At 39.5% G+C, this 17,514-nt stretch overlaps 1 protein-coding gene across 2 annotated transcripts; it reads left to right on the top strand.

Moving 5' to 3' along the window:
* Positions 1-688: 688 nt before the first annotated feature.
* On the top strand, positions 689-16,295 carry MBIP (MAP3K12 binding inhibitory protein 1). 2 transcript variants are annotated; one of them, XM_083453198.1, is made up of 9 exons: positions 689-902; positions 5,011-5,121; positions 6,989-7,210; positions 7,324-7,420; positions 10,011-10,076; positions 11,767-11,919; positions 13,024-13,121; positions 14,054-14,092; positions 15,811-16,295. In XM_083453198.1, exons 1-9 carry the CDS (start codon positions 771-773, stop codon positions 15,913-15,915), a joined length of 1,023 nt encoding a protein of 340 aa, XP_083309324.1. In that variant the 5' UTR covers positions 689-770; the 3' UTR covers positions 15,916-16,295. The 2 variants fall into 2 exon arrangements, with proteins under 2 accessions (XP_083309324.1, XP_083309325.1); XM_083453199.1 differs by lacking the exon at positions 5,011-5,121 and having other exon boundaries at positions 693-902.
* The last annotated feature ends 1,219 nt before the right edge of the window (positions 16,296-17,514 follow it).

Raw genomic sequence — 17,514 nt, 5'->3', positions numbered from 1 at the left:
GTCCTAGGCTCTGTGGTTTAACCCACAGCGCCACCCGCATCCCTTGCCTTTAACATTTAAAACGAACAGCAAATCATATTTGCATAGTATTCAACTTGAGTTCTTTATGAAAGGCTTACATTTAGTCATCTGCTTAAGGCATGAACCTTATCACTCTGCCCTTATTCTGACTTTGCTAGAGCGGAATGTCGTGTAGCAGGCACTGAACACACGCACTCTTCTTTTCACACAGCTGCTGTCCCCAGGCGAATCCCTGGATTGTAAGATGCTCAGGGCTGGGTCTTGTCCTACATACATATACACACATACAATCGCTTCACCGGATAGCTCAGTCGGCAGCGCACGAGACTCTAAATCCCAGGGTCGTGGGTTCTAAACCCCCGCTGGGTGAAAGATTCCTGCATTGCATGAGGTTGGACTAGATAACCCAACTCTACAATTCAAACATCTCCTTTCCCAGATGCTTCCACGTTGGGCAACGATCAAAGCGGCTGCTCCGCCCCTCAAACAGCAGCTGGTGGGGAGCAAAGGCGCTCCCCTTGAGAAGGACCGCGTTTACACGGAGAACGGCAGGACATAGCGCGTCTCAGCAGCCCCGCAGCTGCGTCTTTCCCTCTACCCATCGGTCACGTGAGTGGGCGGGGCCCTGAAGCCGCTCCGGAGGCGAGCCTTCCTCCGTCATCCCCATGCGACGAGGCGCGAGGGGCGGAGGGAGGGGGAGGCATGGCCCCCGCCGCCGTGCCTGGGGCTGTTTGTTGTGGGCGGCTGTTATGGCCTCCGTCGCGGGAGAGGCCGGCTCCATCCCGCCCGAGGTCTCCGCCCCGCTAGGGGACTCCTCCGAGGAGGCAGCCGGAGAGGTCTTGAGAGGCGCCCTGCGCTCGCTGCCGGCGCTGGTGGGGCAGGTTAGTTTGGCTTGGGAGGGAGCCAGCGCAGCAGCCGCGCTTGGCGGCGGAGGCAGGAGGGATGAGGGGCAGTTGCCGCCGTGGAAACATCCTCGAAAGGGGGGGGGGCTTGTCTACAAGGGGAAAAATAAAAGGTCGGCCCCGACACCCAGCTCCTATCTCGCTGCGCAAGTTTCCCGAAAGACGTGTATCTGCACGAGACAATCGTGTTAAAATAGTTCTTAAGGAATCTCTCCAAGGAAAAGAGGCTTATGATTAAGCCTAGCATAGTGCTTCAGGGCTCCCTTCCCACGTTTTCTCCGTCACGCTTCGCGTATCTGAGCCTCGAACCGAGCTTACCAAACCTAAGCTTGCTACTACTTGGAAGCAACTGCTATTGATTTCCGCAGGAACCTCTTGCCACCCTCGGTGATTGTTGTTGCTGACATGCATGCCCCACAGAAATCAATAGGATTACAAGGGACGTTTTAATCCTCACGTTTTTCCTAGTGGGGGGTTGCTTTCATATATTTCATTTAGCTTTTCCAGGCTAGTTTTTCGTTGATGCATTTGGTACATCGCGCTTCCCAACCTCAACCCCCCACCACTCACGAGTGTGTAATATAAATCTGCAAATTTGGGAACCTATTTTGTATATGGCTCTTCCTCTTCTTCCACTCTTTTTTTTATTATAATAACCTTCATTATTTCGACTTGTGTGACACTGGCACATGGGTGGCCAACACACATTTGTTCTGCAGTGAACAAATGTAAGTAGCTGAAGAACTGAGTTCAAATTGTGGTTTACATATTGTAAGGAAGGGGAGCACAAATTCCCATGTGAAACTCAGCATTCTGTAATTGCTTTTTTGCCACCTTTTTAAATGCCTACACACACACATTTTACAGCCTGCCTTTCTAAAGGATAGAAATCTCTTTAAGGCTTGTGGTACAATGACTCTTAAAAAACCTCTGCTATTAACCAAGGTAAAATGTAACAAATACAGGCCTGTCCTCAAAATCTTCTCTTGCATCCTTGAGCATTTACATGCATTTCAATTAAACAGAAGCACATATTGATTGAGGAGTAGATAAATGGTTTATTTCTATCTGCATTGATGGTAAGATGGCTGCTGGAGTGTAGTATCACTTCTAGTGTCCAAACTTTTTTAAAAAAAAGTGAGTTGAAAGTGGGAGAGGATGAAGAGAGGAGCCATAAGAATTCTTTACAATGAGGAAAGGATCTATTACAGAGACAGATAATTAAAAGATTCAATAGCTATAGTTTCAAGAAGTGGTTTGATCAAAGAACTTTAAGGAGGAAATAGAAATTGATCAGAGTCAATAAACAGTGTCATGTTATGTCTTTTGTTAAACTACATGAAGTGGGTGGAAATTAGTTAGATGGAAACTAGTTTTCTGGCTTTTTGAAAGTGGCGTTTTCTCCAATGGATAAAAAGGGTTAGATTTAGATCTGGGAAATATGGGCTCAAGTCTTCATTGCTGTTTTGGATTTATTTTGTAGCCTTGGCCATATATCATCATCAGTTCCCCTTATCCTAAGATGGTATTACAAAAATATTGTTTCATTTGCAATGAAGATTGTAAACAATTTTCAACATCGGTAGTTTAATCCTAAACATATCTGCTCAGAAGTAAGTCCCATTGAAATTGGTGGGTTTTAACTCAGCTTACAGCAATCTTAAGTGTAGAGAAAAGCAATGTGGTGGATCTGTTGTTGCATCCCAAGCCCTGCTGCTTTGGCAGACAACTGGGGGACTGGTTTCTGTCACTTTTATTTATGCACAGTGAAGTCTGGGTTGGCACTGCTGAAGGTCCTGAGAATTAGTCCCTCAGGGAATATACAGAGCTTTGGATCCATCCCATCAAAAACTGCCCAGTAATACTGTGTTAGGGCTTTCCCATTTCTACTGCTGGTAGAAGCCAGCAGAGGGACTTGTATGTGCCATCCTAACACATTGCCCATCCAGTCATCATAGGAACACTGGAAGGTACCCGATACTAAGTCAGATCATTGGTCTATCTAGCTCAATATTGTCTACATTGACTGACAGCAGCTCCCCAGGGTTTTGGACCTATTTGGAGTTTCCAGGAATTGAACCAGGGTCCTTCTGGGTGCAAAGCAGATGCTCTGCCACTGAATTATGGCCTTTCTCCATGCTGTTCAACATGGGGCGGAGGAGGGATAGGAGTTCACTTAAAGTGTCTATAGAATTACAACCTAAAAGTGCTAAATAAAGTAATGCCTGCGGAAGGAAACCAGTGTAAATCATTTGGTAAAAATCTTCCTCCCACTTTTTGTAGCCTCAGTTGAAATTAAAATTTTCAGTGAAATGTTTTCACATAGGATACACACACACACAGTATACTGAAGTGTATCATTATTTTAAAATAGAAAATAGCCACCATTAGTACTGAGCTTATCCCCATATTTTGAGAACATCTTCTGAACTCCCAAGGGCATCCATGGGAGAAGCAGAACATATGAGAAAAGTTGCACAAGGCATGAGTGCAGGGAAAGTGAAAATGAGAGCATCAACTACTTCCACATCTTTTATTTTAAAAGCTAGTAATATTCAAATATATATAGGCCGAGGGCCTTCTGGCGGTTCCCTCACTGAGAGAAGTGAGGTTACAGGGAACCAGATAGAGGGCCTTCTCGGTAGTGGCGCCTGCCCTGTGGAACGCCCTCCCATCAGACCTCTGAAGGCAGCCCTGTTTAGGGAAGTTTTTAATGTTTGAAGTTTTATTCTGTTTTTAGTATTCTGTTGGGAGCCGCCCAGAGTGGCTGGGGAAACTCAGCCGGATGGGCAGGGTATGAATAATAAAATTATTATTAGTATTATTATTATTATTCTACAGCACAAAAATTATGACTACTTAAAATATGAGACTGAAACCATCAACATATGCAAGATTATATCCAAGAATTTTGCACATCATTCCTGCTACCTAATGAGTGCACAATTACGCCATAGCAGAACATTTCAATATATACCGTATTTTTCGCTCTATAAGACGCACCTAATTTTTGGAGGAGGAAAACAAGAAAAAAAATATTCTGAATCTTAGAAGCCAGAACAACAAGAGGGATCGCTACGCAGCGAAAGCAGCAATCCCTCTTGCTGTTCTGGCTTCTGGGATAGCTGCACAGCCTGCATTCGCTCCATAAGACACACACACATTTCCCCTTACTTTTTAGGAGGGAAAAAGTGAGTCTTATAGAGCAAAAAATACGGTATATGTTTCAGTCCTCTGAAAAACAAATATCTTTTATATGTTGAAAAAAGTGGCATATTTCCCCCTGGGCTTGGAAATAATCTGTTAAATGGCTCCTGGTTTCCTAGGCTGCTTATGCCTTCCCCGCTGTTGCTCATAATATTGGAGTACCCTTCACCCCAAAGTGCTCAGAGTGCACTAAATATTTCAGTTGAGGGAAAACACTAGTGGAAACCACCAATAATGTGTCCCAAATTGTTAAACTCCTGGCCCAGTTCCACCTCTGTATTTACATACAGCATAAATAGGGCATGTCTGAAGTAAGAATATTGAAAAATCCTCAAAAGCAATGATGTTCAGGAACAGGGGGTTAAGCTTCTAGACTCAAAATGGCAGTAATTTTTAGCAGAAAAAATAAAACTACAGTAACTAATTGAAATCTATGCAGTTAACTATCACATGTGCTCCATTAGAATGTCACCTCAGAACATGATTGTTTTAAAACTTGAGTTGATTAACCTGCAGATTCCTCTGTCATTAGAAGTGAGAATGACAACTAGCTTAGACAGTAATAGATTTATTCTCTATAAATTTTCCTGAGGACTAGGAACATAGTTCAGAAGCGTTATCCCACAGAGTAGCAGTTGCCAGGAAGCAACAGCAGGAGATGACTTGTATTGAAGGCCTGCTTGTTTGCTTTCCATAAGCATCTGCTTGGTCAGTGTGGGAAGCAGGCTGCCAGACTTGGGAGTAGGCCATGGGCCTGATTCAGTCTGTTCTTGATGCTTTCGACTGATGTGAAATTCCCGTTTAACTCTTAGGCTGTTTGTGGTTGGAAGGGCTGTTGTGTTGAAGCCCTCTTGTGACATGATTTGTTTCACTTTTGAAGCTTAATATTGGAGAAGATGTGGTGAAAATTAACATCGACTGGAGCAAGCTTCAAAGTACATCACCCGCGTTGCTCTTTACTGCTCTGCAGCAGCATATATCAGGTTTACAGGTAATTTTTTTCCCCTTGGAACTTTAAAAACTCAGCTCTCTCAGAGTAATCCTTAAATGCAGAACCTCAGCTCAGCAGTTAGGGCTGCTGTGTAAGGAAATGGAGCGTCTTACTGTATTGTACACCTGAGGTTCCACGGTGCTTTCTAAAAGATTTAAACCTGTTACCTTAAAACAATTACCAGAAGGATTGTGGGAATAGCATTGCAAGCTACTGTGGATAAGTAGATTGCGCAAATGCAGTCCTGTTGATTTCTACACTTCCATTGTAAATGCAGTACATTTCCATCTGTGGTGGGTTATAATTAAGCAATAACACGGCAGGTGTGTGTCATGCTATGATAATGATTCCATGCGTTGGGTGAGTTCTGCGGTTCGTAGAGTGCTTTCAGTGGATCAAGAAGTGGCATTATCCCAGCATGATGCATCCTGGTGTGTGTGTCTGCAATTAACCATATTTCCAGCACAGATTTTTTCCCCCCAAAGTAACTTCTTAGATATTTAATCTTTCATCTTGTCAAGTAACCAGTTGCTCGGTGTTATCCTATTCATTTGACATTTTAAAACCATTATTAATGTGAAGTTGCACTATTTGCCTTGCTCCTTGTTTTTGGATGTCATTTTTGATTGCATGCTAGCACAGTTCATGTGGTGTCTGTGTGATGCCACAATGAGAATATATTCAACTGAGGTGTGGCCTGTCACAACATCTCCTTTGCAACTTCTCTTGGGAATAAAACAGAATGATGTTGGTTCATTTCCTGTCTGTCTTTGTGAGGGGGCTTGTATAGCAGAAATTTCCCGATGATTGTGCCATCATTCTAAATAATGTATATATCAAAAGCTTTTAAAAAAGAAAAGAACTTGCAGGGCAGTGAGCACAACAAGTGCTCTCATGCAATTGTTTCTTAGTATGAGAACTAATAACCTTGTAAGTGGATGTTATTATTTTGTTACTGTTTTTTCAAGCCATTTGATAGTGTCAACCGAAGTATTTCTATTAATAGCATTGGTGTAAAATCCTAATTTTGTATCTCCAAATAAGGAATAAACATGAAGCTCAATTAAATGGAAGTGGGGGGATTGCTGATGTTCTAAATCACTTCATAGTTTTTGATTGTTCGCATGATTTGCAAGTGCTGTTTTTTGCTGAGTTGCTGTCTAGCCCTTTTATTGCAGGTTCTTTAAAAGTGTAACAGAAGAATGGATGAGCTAACTTGTATTTGGGTTTATTTTGTTGTATGACTTTGCACAGAAAATGCAAAGGATATAAATAGGGCTTTTTTTTAATGATGAGAAAAATAAGGTGCATTTATTTTGCTTCTCTGGTTATTGGCTGCGTTGGGAGATGCATGAGCCTTTAGTACAATGTTTGTATTCTCCCATGCATTTTGGGTGGCTGCGTTTCAAGTGGAGATGCTGCCAGTGATGTAGTGTTAAAGCAAGAGCTTTAGCAGAATGAGAGTCTTGGCTCTCATGTTAAGGAGGAAAAATACTTAAGCCTTAATGTTCTGGGTAAGCATTTGAATGGCATGTAAATTAAGTGGCATTGGTGCCGAAGGGTGCTGCTTTGATTTGGTACAAAACAGATGAGTAACAGGGAGATTTTCTCAGATAGTCTGGACCCTCCAGAGGTTGATTTTTTTTCAAATACGCAGATTAGTACAAGGCACCGATCGAAAGGGCAGTGACACTTAGGGATGTTGTATTTTAATTCTAGTTTGATTGAATTATGTACACAAAGGTGATGGCATATGGCCTCTACAATTATTTTAAGAAGCTTGTTTTAGAGATTCCAGTTAAGAAAAAGTGTTCTGTCAGTTTGAATCCCATCTCTCCCCCCCCCTTTCTCCTTTCTTTTGCTTTAGCCATTTATAGAAAAACTCCAGTCTTTGATTAAAGAAGAAAGCACTGTACCCGCTGATGATTCCAGTAAGACAGAAGGTGGAAAGTGTGAGACTAATTCAAATGTAATAGAAAAAGACTTGCAGATGGAAGTGACACATGCAGCTTTTGGTTCTGCAAGCCTGAAAGAGGCTCATGTTGATTTTGACCCAGAAGTAGTCCAAATAAAAGCTAGGAAAGCTGAAGTGAGTGAGTCTTGGGCCACTTTTTTCTTTTTCTTTTCTAAACTAGACCATTTCCCCCCTATTTTGAATGGAAATAATGAAATCTAAATACAAGTTGTCCCTGTCACCTGCAGATTGAAAGACGAATATCAGCCTTCATTGAAAGGAAGCAAGCTGAGATCAATGAAAACAATGTCAGAGAATTTTGCAACGTTATCGATTGTAATCAAGGTAGCTGTCCACTTGCGGTTTAATTTTCTTACCCTTTTAAGTGTGATCTCTTGCCCTATTATTTGAACAGCTCCTTAAAAAAATTATTGAAAAAAGGGCAATGTTACATAGTTAACCATGTAAAAGGCATTGGTTAGACAAAACGTAAAGGGAGTCTTAGTTTACAACACCCTGATTTGTACTCATTTATAATTCGGTCCCAGTGACTTCAATAAACTTATTTCCAGTGTAATCTAATTCTTATTCTAGGGTATTCTCAATAACTGTAGTGGCATACAAAAGTGTACATGATTTCTAGACTGCACCCTTAACTAAGAATATGGCTTTTCTAAAAATATTTTGGGGGAAGCTATATGGGGTATGAATGGAGTCCCCTTCCTTACTATAAATCAATCTGAGCAAGTCTGTGTTTACTGGGTTTTTTTTAACCTGTTCTCGTCTTACTAATTGCATTTTAGTGCGAGTAACTGTGCACAGAAATGTATCACAGAAGTGTGATAATAATGTGCACTAATAATGATTCTTAAAACGTGAGGAGAAAAGTATGCTCTTAATGAAGTATAACTTCTGGATTTCATCATTTAGATGTACTGAAGAAGATAAGCATGGTTGTTAAGCTCCTTTAGCTTGTCATTGATATTTCCATTTTATACATGGCCATCACTTGTCCAACAAACCACATCCCTCAGAAACTACATTTCTCTCTTTCTGTACCAGTGACCAAGATCATACCACTGCCCGAGTCATCTTTCATCATCAGTATCATCAGTGGTATTGCTTTCTGGGTATTAAAAGGCACAACTCTGAAGGTGAACATTTTTCCACCTGTGCTTTTAAATTATTATTAAAATAGATGAGAAAAATGGAATACAGCAATCACACAAATTATGTCATGAATAAAATCAAAATCAAACAATAATACATATGTGTGATATGCCTGCAACACAAGTTCCATAGTCTTATAAACAGAGCAAGATTCCTCAGTATCTTAAGAAAGGCAAATAACCATTTCAGTATTTTGATCATATTGTCTTTTCCAAAAGGTGACACATACAATTGGTAAAGATGTTCTTTTCACTTCTTAAACCTTATGAAATGTGTAAGCTTCACCACCAATAAGTGCTTGCCTTCCAGTGCAACCATATCCATGTATACTCAAAAGTCTCCTTTAAGTTCAGTGGGCTTGCTTCCAGAGAAGTGTTTATACGATTGTAGCCTTAATCATTCTTCAGTAGGTTTTTTTCTGTTCTCTACTTGGAAACATTTTCAGTTTTTCCAGTATTTAACACGTTAGTTACCACTTTTCTCTATTCGTATATTACATAATTTTTATATAACCTGGTGCATTATAACTTGGCCCTCTTATTTCCTTAATCATAGCAAAAAGTCTGACCCCAAATAAAACATTTTGGCAAAAACAAAAAACAAACCACCAATTATCAAAGTCATCAGCAGAACTGACAGCATCTCCAGCGCCTATCGTCTTGTATTAAATGCATCTGTCTCAATTTACCTTGTGCTGTATACCACCTGCACATGATTTTAAAGTGATTTCCCCTTAAATTAGTTGATATAGAATACTTGATTTCTTGTGTAAATACATACTCACATGAATATTCTATAATATCACTCCTTAAATATTTTCCCAGTCTAGTCTAAATTTATGTTCAGTGGGAACTTATGTTTTGAGGAAATGATAATGTTCAGAAAATAAACCTTTGGTTTTTACCAGATTTTTTTTATATCTATATCCATAGTGTGTGTGTGTATAATTTCAAAACTTGTTTAATTTTAACCAAGTGTTTACTAATCCATTCTATTACAAAAGCATTTAACAGAAAACATGATATAATTCCTCTCACACATGACTTTAGAAAGTATCCATCTTTAAAATAAGAATAAAAATAAATTATTTAAATGAGTGCCTTGCCCAAACAATTAAAGTAGCCATAAATTCACTCCGTTTAAGAGTATCATTATAAAAACAAGTCTAATTGGAAAGCAAATCATCTTATCCTTATCCTAAATATTTGACACAGGAGTATTGCCAATATTTCTTTCTCTCTCTCTCTAAGCTGCACACTCGGAACATATAAGATTGTACATTTCCTGTACGGGATTCTGACATATGTTCTGGATCTTTTAATATTGAAAGCTGGGCGCTTCTGGAAATTGGCATTTGTTAAGTGTTAATGGGGTTTTTACTTTTTAAAATATTAATAGAGCAGTATAGTTAATAGCTGCTAAACATGAAGACCCTAAAATGTGGATATTATTATTGTCCCTAGAAAAAGTAATCTCAGTAATCTGTATATCTGTAATCTGGCCTACAGTAAGTAAAACCAAGTTTGAACATCAGCACTGAGTGTTCTGTGCTTTTAGGTTGAAATCCAATTTTAGTCATTTTTGGGGTAGATAGACTGAAATCAGTAACTTAAGTCTATTGATTTCAGTGGGTCTACTCAGAATCTGACATAATTGGATACTGCATCTTATTTAGGTATGCTAGCTGGCTCTGTTAAGCCTCTGGAGCGAAGTGTGGGCTTTTTAAATGACTGCACTAATGATCACTTATTAAAAACTCTCTTAGAAAACAGTTGTGCAAGGACTGATGCAGTGTTCACACCTTACCCAGGATTCAAAAGTCATGTTAAGGGTAAGTACTATTTATCATTATCTGTCAGTGTATTTAATGAGGGATTTTGTCCTCTAAAGTAACCCTTTGAAAAAATACAATTAATATAGGCAAGAGGGAACTTGGTCAGTTTCTCTACGCTCTTGAACTAGACATTCACTTGATAACGGAAGATCTCTCTCTTTCTAAGATGAGACATCAATTGAGGCGATATACCTAGTCCACTGTACGTTTATTCAGGAAAAAAAAGTTCCCAACTGAGTTGTGGGATTACAGCATATGTTCATTTTCCAAGCCAATGAGAGACACTTTGTTCAGCTGCATTAGAAATGTTTGTCATTTTATATTAAATTTAGCTTTTCAGAAACAAGTGCTAGAAACTTGGGTTGGGGAGATGATTTTTTTATTACTGTTATTTAAAAAAATTATCCAGCTGTGATTTTAAGCACACCTATTAGGAAACAAATCCCATTGAACTCAGCAGGGCTTGTTTTGAAGTAAGTATGCTTGTGATCAGACTGTCAGCATTCTACAAAAGACTGTGGCTACTGTGGTAGCAAATGGCTTTTGGATGAAAGTTGCCTTGCATTATTATATCACTGATTCTCTAATTGCCTTTGTAGAATGGTCAAAAGCTTTATTCTTTAGGAAAGCTTTTGGACCATAAATGGTTGTTTCGCTTTTAAAGTGGTTTTAATTGCTGTGATTAAATTATTTTTTCATAGTTTTGTTCTCCCTCCTTCACCCCCTCCTGTTTTAGTGAGTTATTGCTGCTTTATTGCCATTTATTGTCATTTTTTTAAAAAAATGCTAGGTTATTTAACTTGGTGGTGCTAAACACATTGGGCTTGTTGAGGAAAAGTGGGATATAAATGTTGTAAATAAAGAAACAAATCAATGGCTAGCTTTAAAAAAAAAAAGATGTCAGTGTGAAAAGTTCAAGGAGTAATTCTCTAGAATAGTTGTCTGGAGCCAAGGTGGGGAACTGGTTTGACTCCAATCTCCCATCACCCTCTGCCTCAGCCAGCATGGTCAATGGTCAGGAATGACCATTGCTGTTAATTCAGCAATGTCCGGAGAATCAAATGATATTGCTCCCTCTTTCTCTCTTTTGTGGAGCGTTTATTGTGGGAGTCGGGAACTCCTGCTAATTGTATTCTTGGGGGGGCGGGGTGAAGATCAGGTGAGTCATTTCTATTAAGCTGAGCACCACATAATCTTTAGTACTTAATAGTTGCTAGTTTACCATATTGAAAGTAAGCTCTGCCATGCAGTTTCTAATTGGAGGTGTTTTAAGTTAGTGTAGAATCACAGTGCAGTAGTGCACATGACAAGAACAATTCAAAGCACATGGGATAGTCGTATTTATTTTTCCCAGCATGAGGTGTACAAACAGCAGGGGTATTTGAGTCAGTAAGGAAGAGTAATTGAAGAATTCAGAAGTTAGATGTCTTGTGCAGTTTAGCCACCACCAGAGTAGAATGCGGAACATTACAGTTTAAGTTAAGGACAAATGCAAATTGAGATTGGCTAGAATTATATTCTCTTAACTAAGGAAGCAGCCCTGGGAGTAGTCCTATTAAACACAGTGGGGCTTGCTTTTCTAGCGAAATTAATGAAATTGCACTGTCAAAGGTATTCTCCTTGCAGATAATCCTTGCTCGTTCCTTCCATGTGTGTAAAATATTCATCTTCTACTTCTTGAACCTAGTTTCTCGAGTTGTAAACACCTACGGACCCCAGACTAGAAGTGACAGTGCTCATGGCTCCACTCATAAGGCGAACTCCCTTTCTCGGGATTGTGGGAATCAGGCTGTAGAAGAGAGACTGCAGAACATTGAAGCACATTTAAGGTTGCAAACAGGTTTGTAGAAAGCTTGTTATCTGCGTATGCAAATCATTTGTATTTGTGCCCTCAGTTGTGAGTCATTCAGTGCAGCAGAAACCATCAGAAGTATAAATTCAAAGTGTAACTATAGAGAAAGCTACCCTTTTATCCCTGGTGTCCTAGTTCTTACTTTTGGACTTCAAAATTTGGGAGTGCCCTGGCTGAAGAATGTTGGGACAAGGATTAGAATTGTTCATGTAAAAGCACTATGCATTGCACTGCCTTCTCTCTTTTTGTCCCCTCCCACAAAAAAAAATCTGTAGGAATTACTTGTGCAGGTGTTCAGTCTAGTTGGATACACTACTCAGTGGCTGGTGGTCTTTGACATGTTTACCACTGTCAGGCAGCTTGCTGGGCAGCCTAGCATGTTCATTACTAGCCTCTTCCATATAAGGAATGGAAAGAAAAACTCACTAAGTTCTTGTAAAGATCCAAGAGAGGAATTATACTCTGGGAGATATATGTAGTCTGCAAATCCAAATGTGTGCATTTTATTTTTCATGCCAGTCATGTTTCACTTCCACTACAGTACATCCACAAAATTTTGAAGTAGAAGTGTAAGGACTCTGGCATATGGTTCTTGAGATGGAAAAATGTCACAACTCACAACAATAAGTGTAGTCAAGGTCTCTCTGCAGAAATCCTGATCAGTGGTTTCATTAACTCTGCATTGATGGAGCATAATGGACAGAGTTATATTTTCAAAGAACAAGAAGTAAAATACAAGATGAGATTTATTTTTTTTAAACAAAGCAAAATATTAAACCTATGTCTTTTTTGCAATTGCATTCAGAGCTCTGGATCACCACATGTATATAAGCAATGCACTTCCCAAACCCAACCTTGGAATCCTGCCTTGCTAGGATTCAGCAGGTCTTGGCACCGGAGTATTGCTCTTTAATGTATGTTTTCCCTCCTATGCACCCTTTGTTATGTTCACATCTTGATTGAGAGATTAATCTTAAAGGCTATAGTGAAGTTTTCTTTTTTCTTCTTTTTCTTTTTCTTGAACGCTTCTAGTCACGCTAGCTTTTCATATCTATCTATCATCCATCTATCTATCTATCTCCCATAATACAGGTGGACCAGTGCCAAAAGACATCTATCAAAGAATAAAAAAGCTGGAAGATAAGATTCTTGAATTGGAAGGAATGTCTCCCGAATATTTTCAATCTGTGGTAAGTCTAACTCTGTTGCGCTTAATAAGGTGCACAAAGCAAAGTATGTGGAGGTTTTCTATAGTAAAAAAAGAAGAAAAAGTTACTTCAGTCTAGCCATTTTGTTCCAGGCACAGAGTTTTCTGCTGTACTTTCCCAGCTCCACAGTCTGTCTTGTTCATTTCTCTGGAAGGGACAACTCTTCATGATGCTCTCTACTGAGGACAGCTAGGCTACCAGCAAATATGTTCTGTGTACACACTGGAGAATTCTTGAGACGCTGTTTTGGGAAGATGTACTAGTTTTTTAAAACTGTACAGAGTATTTTCCTCTTACAAAGGTGAAAATGTTTTCTCAAGAGCTAATTTACTCATTTGGATTTAAACACACACACACACACACACACACACACACAGACGTATTCCAGGACTCAGGATACAGAAAATTAGGGATGAAGCCTGACTACAGTCCTCTGTGGTTTGCTTGCCTTTTTCCAGCAGGTTTTCCAGTCTAAAAAAGCACACACACACAGCTGCTAGGGTTGCTTAAAAACTCACTGGGCAACTGTTTGGGGAAGTAGTAAATCGAGCACCCACTCGTACCAGCTGGTCAGCAGGATTTAATATCCATGTGTGAAACCTCAGCGGTTGGATGAAAAAGGGAAGCCACATGTTGATAGTCCATCAATGCATGTGGTTCCCCATCTTTTTGCACATAACGTGCTCCTAGCAGTATTAGAATAAGCAAATTTTATATAGGAGAGGATTCAGGTGCTCACATTTCTCTTCAATAGAAAATGGAAGCCCTGTGTGTAGGATTGGCTCTAGGTTGGTGCCTCTTTCATTATGATGAGGGAAAAAAATATTGTCCTTTCTTGTTTTTGTAATACAAAAGCACCATAGTAGAGAATGCTTTACTTATATTTGGACTTTTGGGTTGGTCTTTTTTTTCAGAATTTGTCGGGCAAGAGAAGGAAAACCCAACAAAACCAAGTGAGTTGTGCTAACCTGTGTGTTTCTTGCAATTAAAAATTCAGAGGTTTATAACCTTTGGTATTCCTCTACTCTCAGCTTGCTTAAGCTAGAATAGACACACCAGAAAGCCCTCCGCAACACATGCATTTTCTTTGTCTCTGTTAACTTAGCATATATTTTAGCACTGTTAAATATTTCACTGTTTCATAAACTTAAAGATAGGATGGACTCATATGGCACAGTGGCCCCAGCCAAAAAAAACCTTCTCCAGGCACCTTGGGGAGTGCTTAAATCTGCTTCGCAGTTCAGTCTGCTGGATTGCATGGGAAACAGTAACATCTCACATCTCTGGGGACCTACATCTCACATAGTCCAGCCAATCCTCATGGGAATCAGAATCCAGTGTTCCCATAGGAGTATGGAGCTCCAAACATGGCATTCCACAAACATTTGAATCTGTCCTAATCCCGGATTTAATTCTTTTTTAAAAAATCAAAGCATCAGCCCTTCTAAGTTCTCTAGCAGCACAATCCTGTGTGTGTTCACTCAGTCCCCTTGTACACTGTGAAATTTACAACTAACTCCGAAGGAAATGTGCATAGGGTTACACTGGATCTCAATTCTCAATATGAGAAATCATCTTGGTAGTTTATAGATAGCAAATTAAATTCACCGCGACTTTTTCCTCTCTCTCTCTCAGATTATTCTTATTCTAGCTAAAAAAACGTTAGGAGTTTTCATCATAATTACCACCATAGTCACTGGGGAAATTCAGATGTATAGTAAATCATGATTTATTAAGCCAGTGATAAGCATCCTACACAAAGAGACTTCCCTTACATGCCAACTTTGGTGCTTGTTTTATGGTTTCTTTAACTGCAATTTCCTATTACATCAGAAATGGAAAACTGTGGTCTAACTTTGGACTCCAGACATCAATATGAAAGCAGTCTTCATACTGTGATCTGTGGTCCAGCATTAAACCACAGTTTAGGATTTTTTTAGCACCCTCAGAAGCCATACCATATGTGATGTAAAGTGAAACTGGTTTATGTAACCTCGATGAAAGTGGTGAAATTGGCAAATACAATGAGAAGAGTGGGTTGAACATGAATAAGATGCTGATTTTCTGGATTCTATCATGAAAAGTAGCACGGAGTAATCCTGAAAAAGGCACTCAATCTCTTTTCATACACAACCGCCACAACTAGAGTAGTATATGCAAAAAAAATGGAAAGAAAAGGAGATACCCACAAAATAAATATGGCAAAAAAAATTGATAGAATACACAGAATTAGTAACTATGACCACGAAATGAGTGGAAGTGTTTTGAAGAATATCTCAGAGGATATAATAGTCAGTTTAACCTACAAGTAGGAATGAACATAGGAACAGCAGATCACATTAAATAAAGGAATATTTGAGACGAAGATGGGTGGAATAATAGAATATGCAGCCGAGAAAAGACTGCCTAGAATGCCATGGGGAGATGGACTGGGAAGGATAAGAGATAATGGGGATAAGAGGGATAAGATTCATCATTATCTCTTATCTGAGGATAAGAGATAATGATGAATCTTGTATGGTGTATATATATGTTGTAAAAGTGCATAAACAAAAAGAAAAGCAGCACACGGTCTTTTTTTATAAAAACGGGGGGGGGGGGAGAGACTAGAATGTTTCAAATGTTTATGCAACAAATCCAAGATGTTAACCTCTTTTCTTCTGAATGGCAGAACTATTCTTTGGCTGAACTTGATGAGAAGATCAATGCACTTAAGCAAACACTGCTGAGAAAAACAAATGAAGGGAGGCCCAAGGTTGTTGATCAGCTTCTTTGAGTACAGTGATGTGACTTCATCGTGCTTTCATGTGTACTTAACTCCAGACTGCCCAAGTACTGTTTATCTAGGCACTCTGTGGAAATGAAACATTACATATGAACCAGTCAAATTCTTATTGGAAACCTAGGTCAAGTGAACTTTTTTTCTTCAAAATGAAGAATGCTTTTAAACGTCGCATTGTAAATGTCTCTTCCCTTCTGATGGAAAGGAGGGTCTGTAGAAACGATAAAAAGAAAACCATACTTCTTGTATGTGATGCCTGTGAATCAGAATGCCTCTTTAAATATAGTTTTATCCAAAGACTATAGTGCGAAACGTGATTGTTCATATAATTCGTATAGCTTTGTGAAATAAAGAGTTATATGTAGAAAAATTAAGCCAGCTTGCTGTGGTCTGGGTATCATTGGGAATTTCATGGTGCATTTAATGGGATGAGGGATTTCTTGATGTAGGAAGGTTAACTGACATACATCGCTAGGTGATACTGTTATGAGTGATACTGTTCATTCATGAGTTAATACTGAATGCTTATGGAAGTGAAATCCTTAGGACTTATTTCAAAAGAAGAAGAAAAGCAATTGTGTTACACTGAAGTAACTCCACACGAGTTACCTTCACATAGGCTTTTTGAACTCTGTGTGATGTCTGTCTTGTCTTAGAATCATAGAATCCTAGAGAGTTGGAAGAGACCACAAGGGCCATCGAGTCCAACCCCCTGCCAAGCAGGAACCACCATCAGAGCACTCCTGACATATGGTTGTCAAGCCTCTGCTTAAAGACCTCCAAAGAAGGAGACTCCACCACACTCCTTGGCAGCAAATTCCACTGTCGAACACCTCTTACTGTCAGGAAGTTCTTCCTAATGTTTAGGTGGAATCTTCTTTCTTGTAGTTTGGATCATAGACTCATAAGAGTCACTAGTGACCTAAAAGATCATCTCATCCAACCCTCTTTTAGTATGGGAAAGCCACTACTGCAGCATCCCTGATTGGTTGCCATCCAGCCTCTGCTTTAAGACCTCTAAAGAGAAGAATGGAAACATTTTCCCAAAGTGTCATGATCAATACTACTGCTGTGGTAATGAGCACTAACAGCAAGTGTGTTGTAGTAGGGAAAGTGTTGGTTGTTGTGGACTAGGCAAATCTTGGTTAAAGGCCTGTCTTAGCCACAAAGCTCAATGGGGTGCACTTGAATAGGGTTGCCATACGTCCAGAATTACCCAGACATATCCAGAATACTGCAGTCGGAAATAGTGTCCGGGTGGAAATCACACAAAAAATGTCTGGGGAACCCATGTTGGCTGCGCCATTTTTGGCAATTTCCCCTCATAATAGCTTAAAAGCTTCATATATTTTTTTGCGAATTTGCTAGAAAAGCTGAACAGCTTTTTCTGTCTGGATTTTCACTGTTTGACAAGCCTACTCATGAACAGTTCTCTAGTTTCTTAGCCTAATTGAGCTGATGAGTTTATTGGAGGACTACAAATACTTCATCATTACAAACTTTTATTATCTGCCTTGCAAAGTTAAATGTTACATGGCTAATAGAACTTCAAATAAAATGGGATAGTAATTCATCATGGAATCACTTTTCACT

The sequence above is a fragment of the Podarcis tiliguerta genome (genome assembly GCF_965153285.1).
Source record: "Podarcis tiliguerta genome assembly, chromosome: 1".
Classification (NCBI taxonomy): domain Eukaryota; kingdom Metazoa; phylum Chordata; class Lepidosauria; order Squamata; family Lacertidae; genus Podarcis; species Podarcis tiliguerta.
Note: the sequence above shows the minus strand (reverse complement) of the source record. Positions and strands in the feature narration are given on the sequence as shown.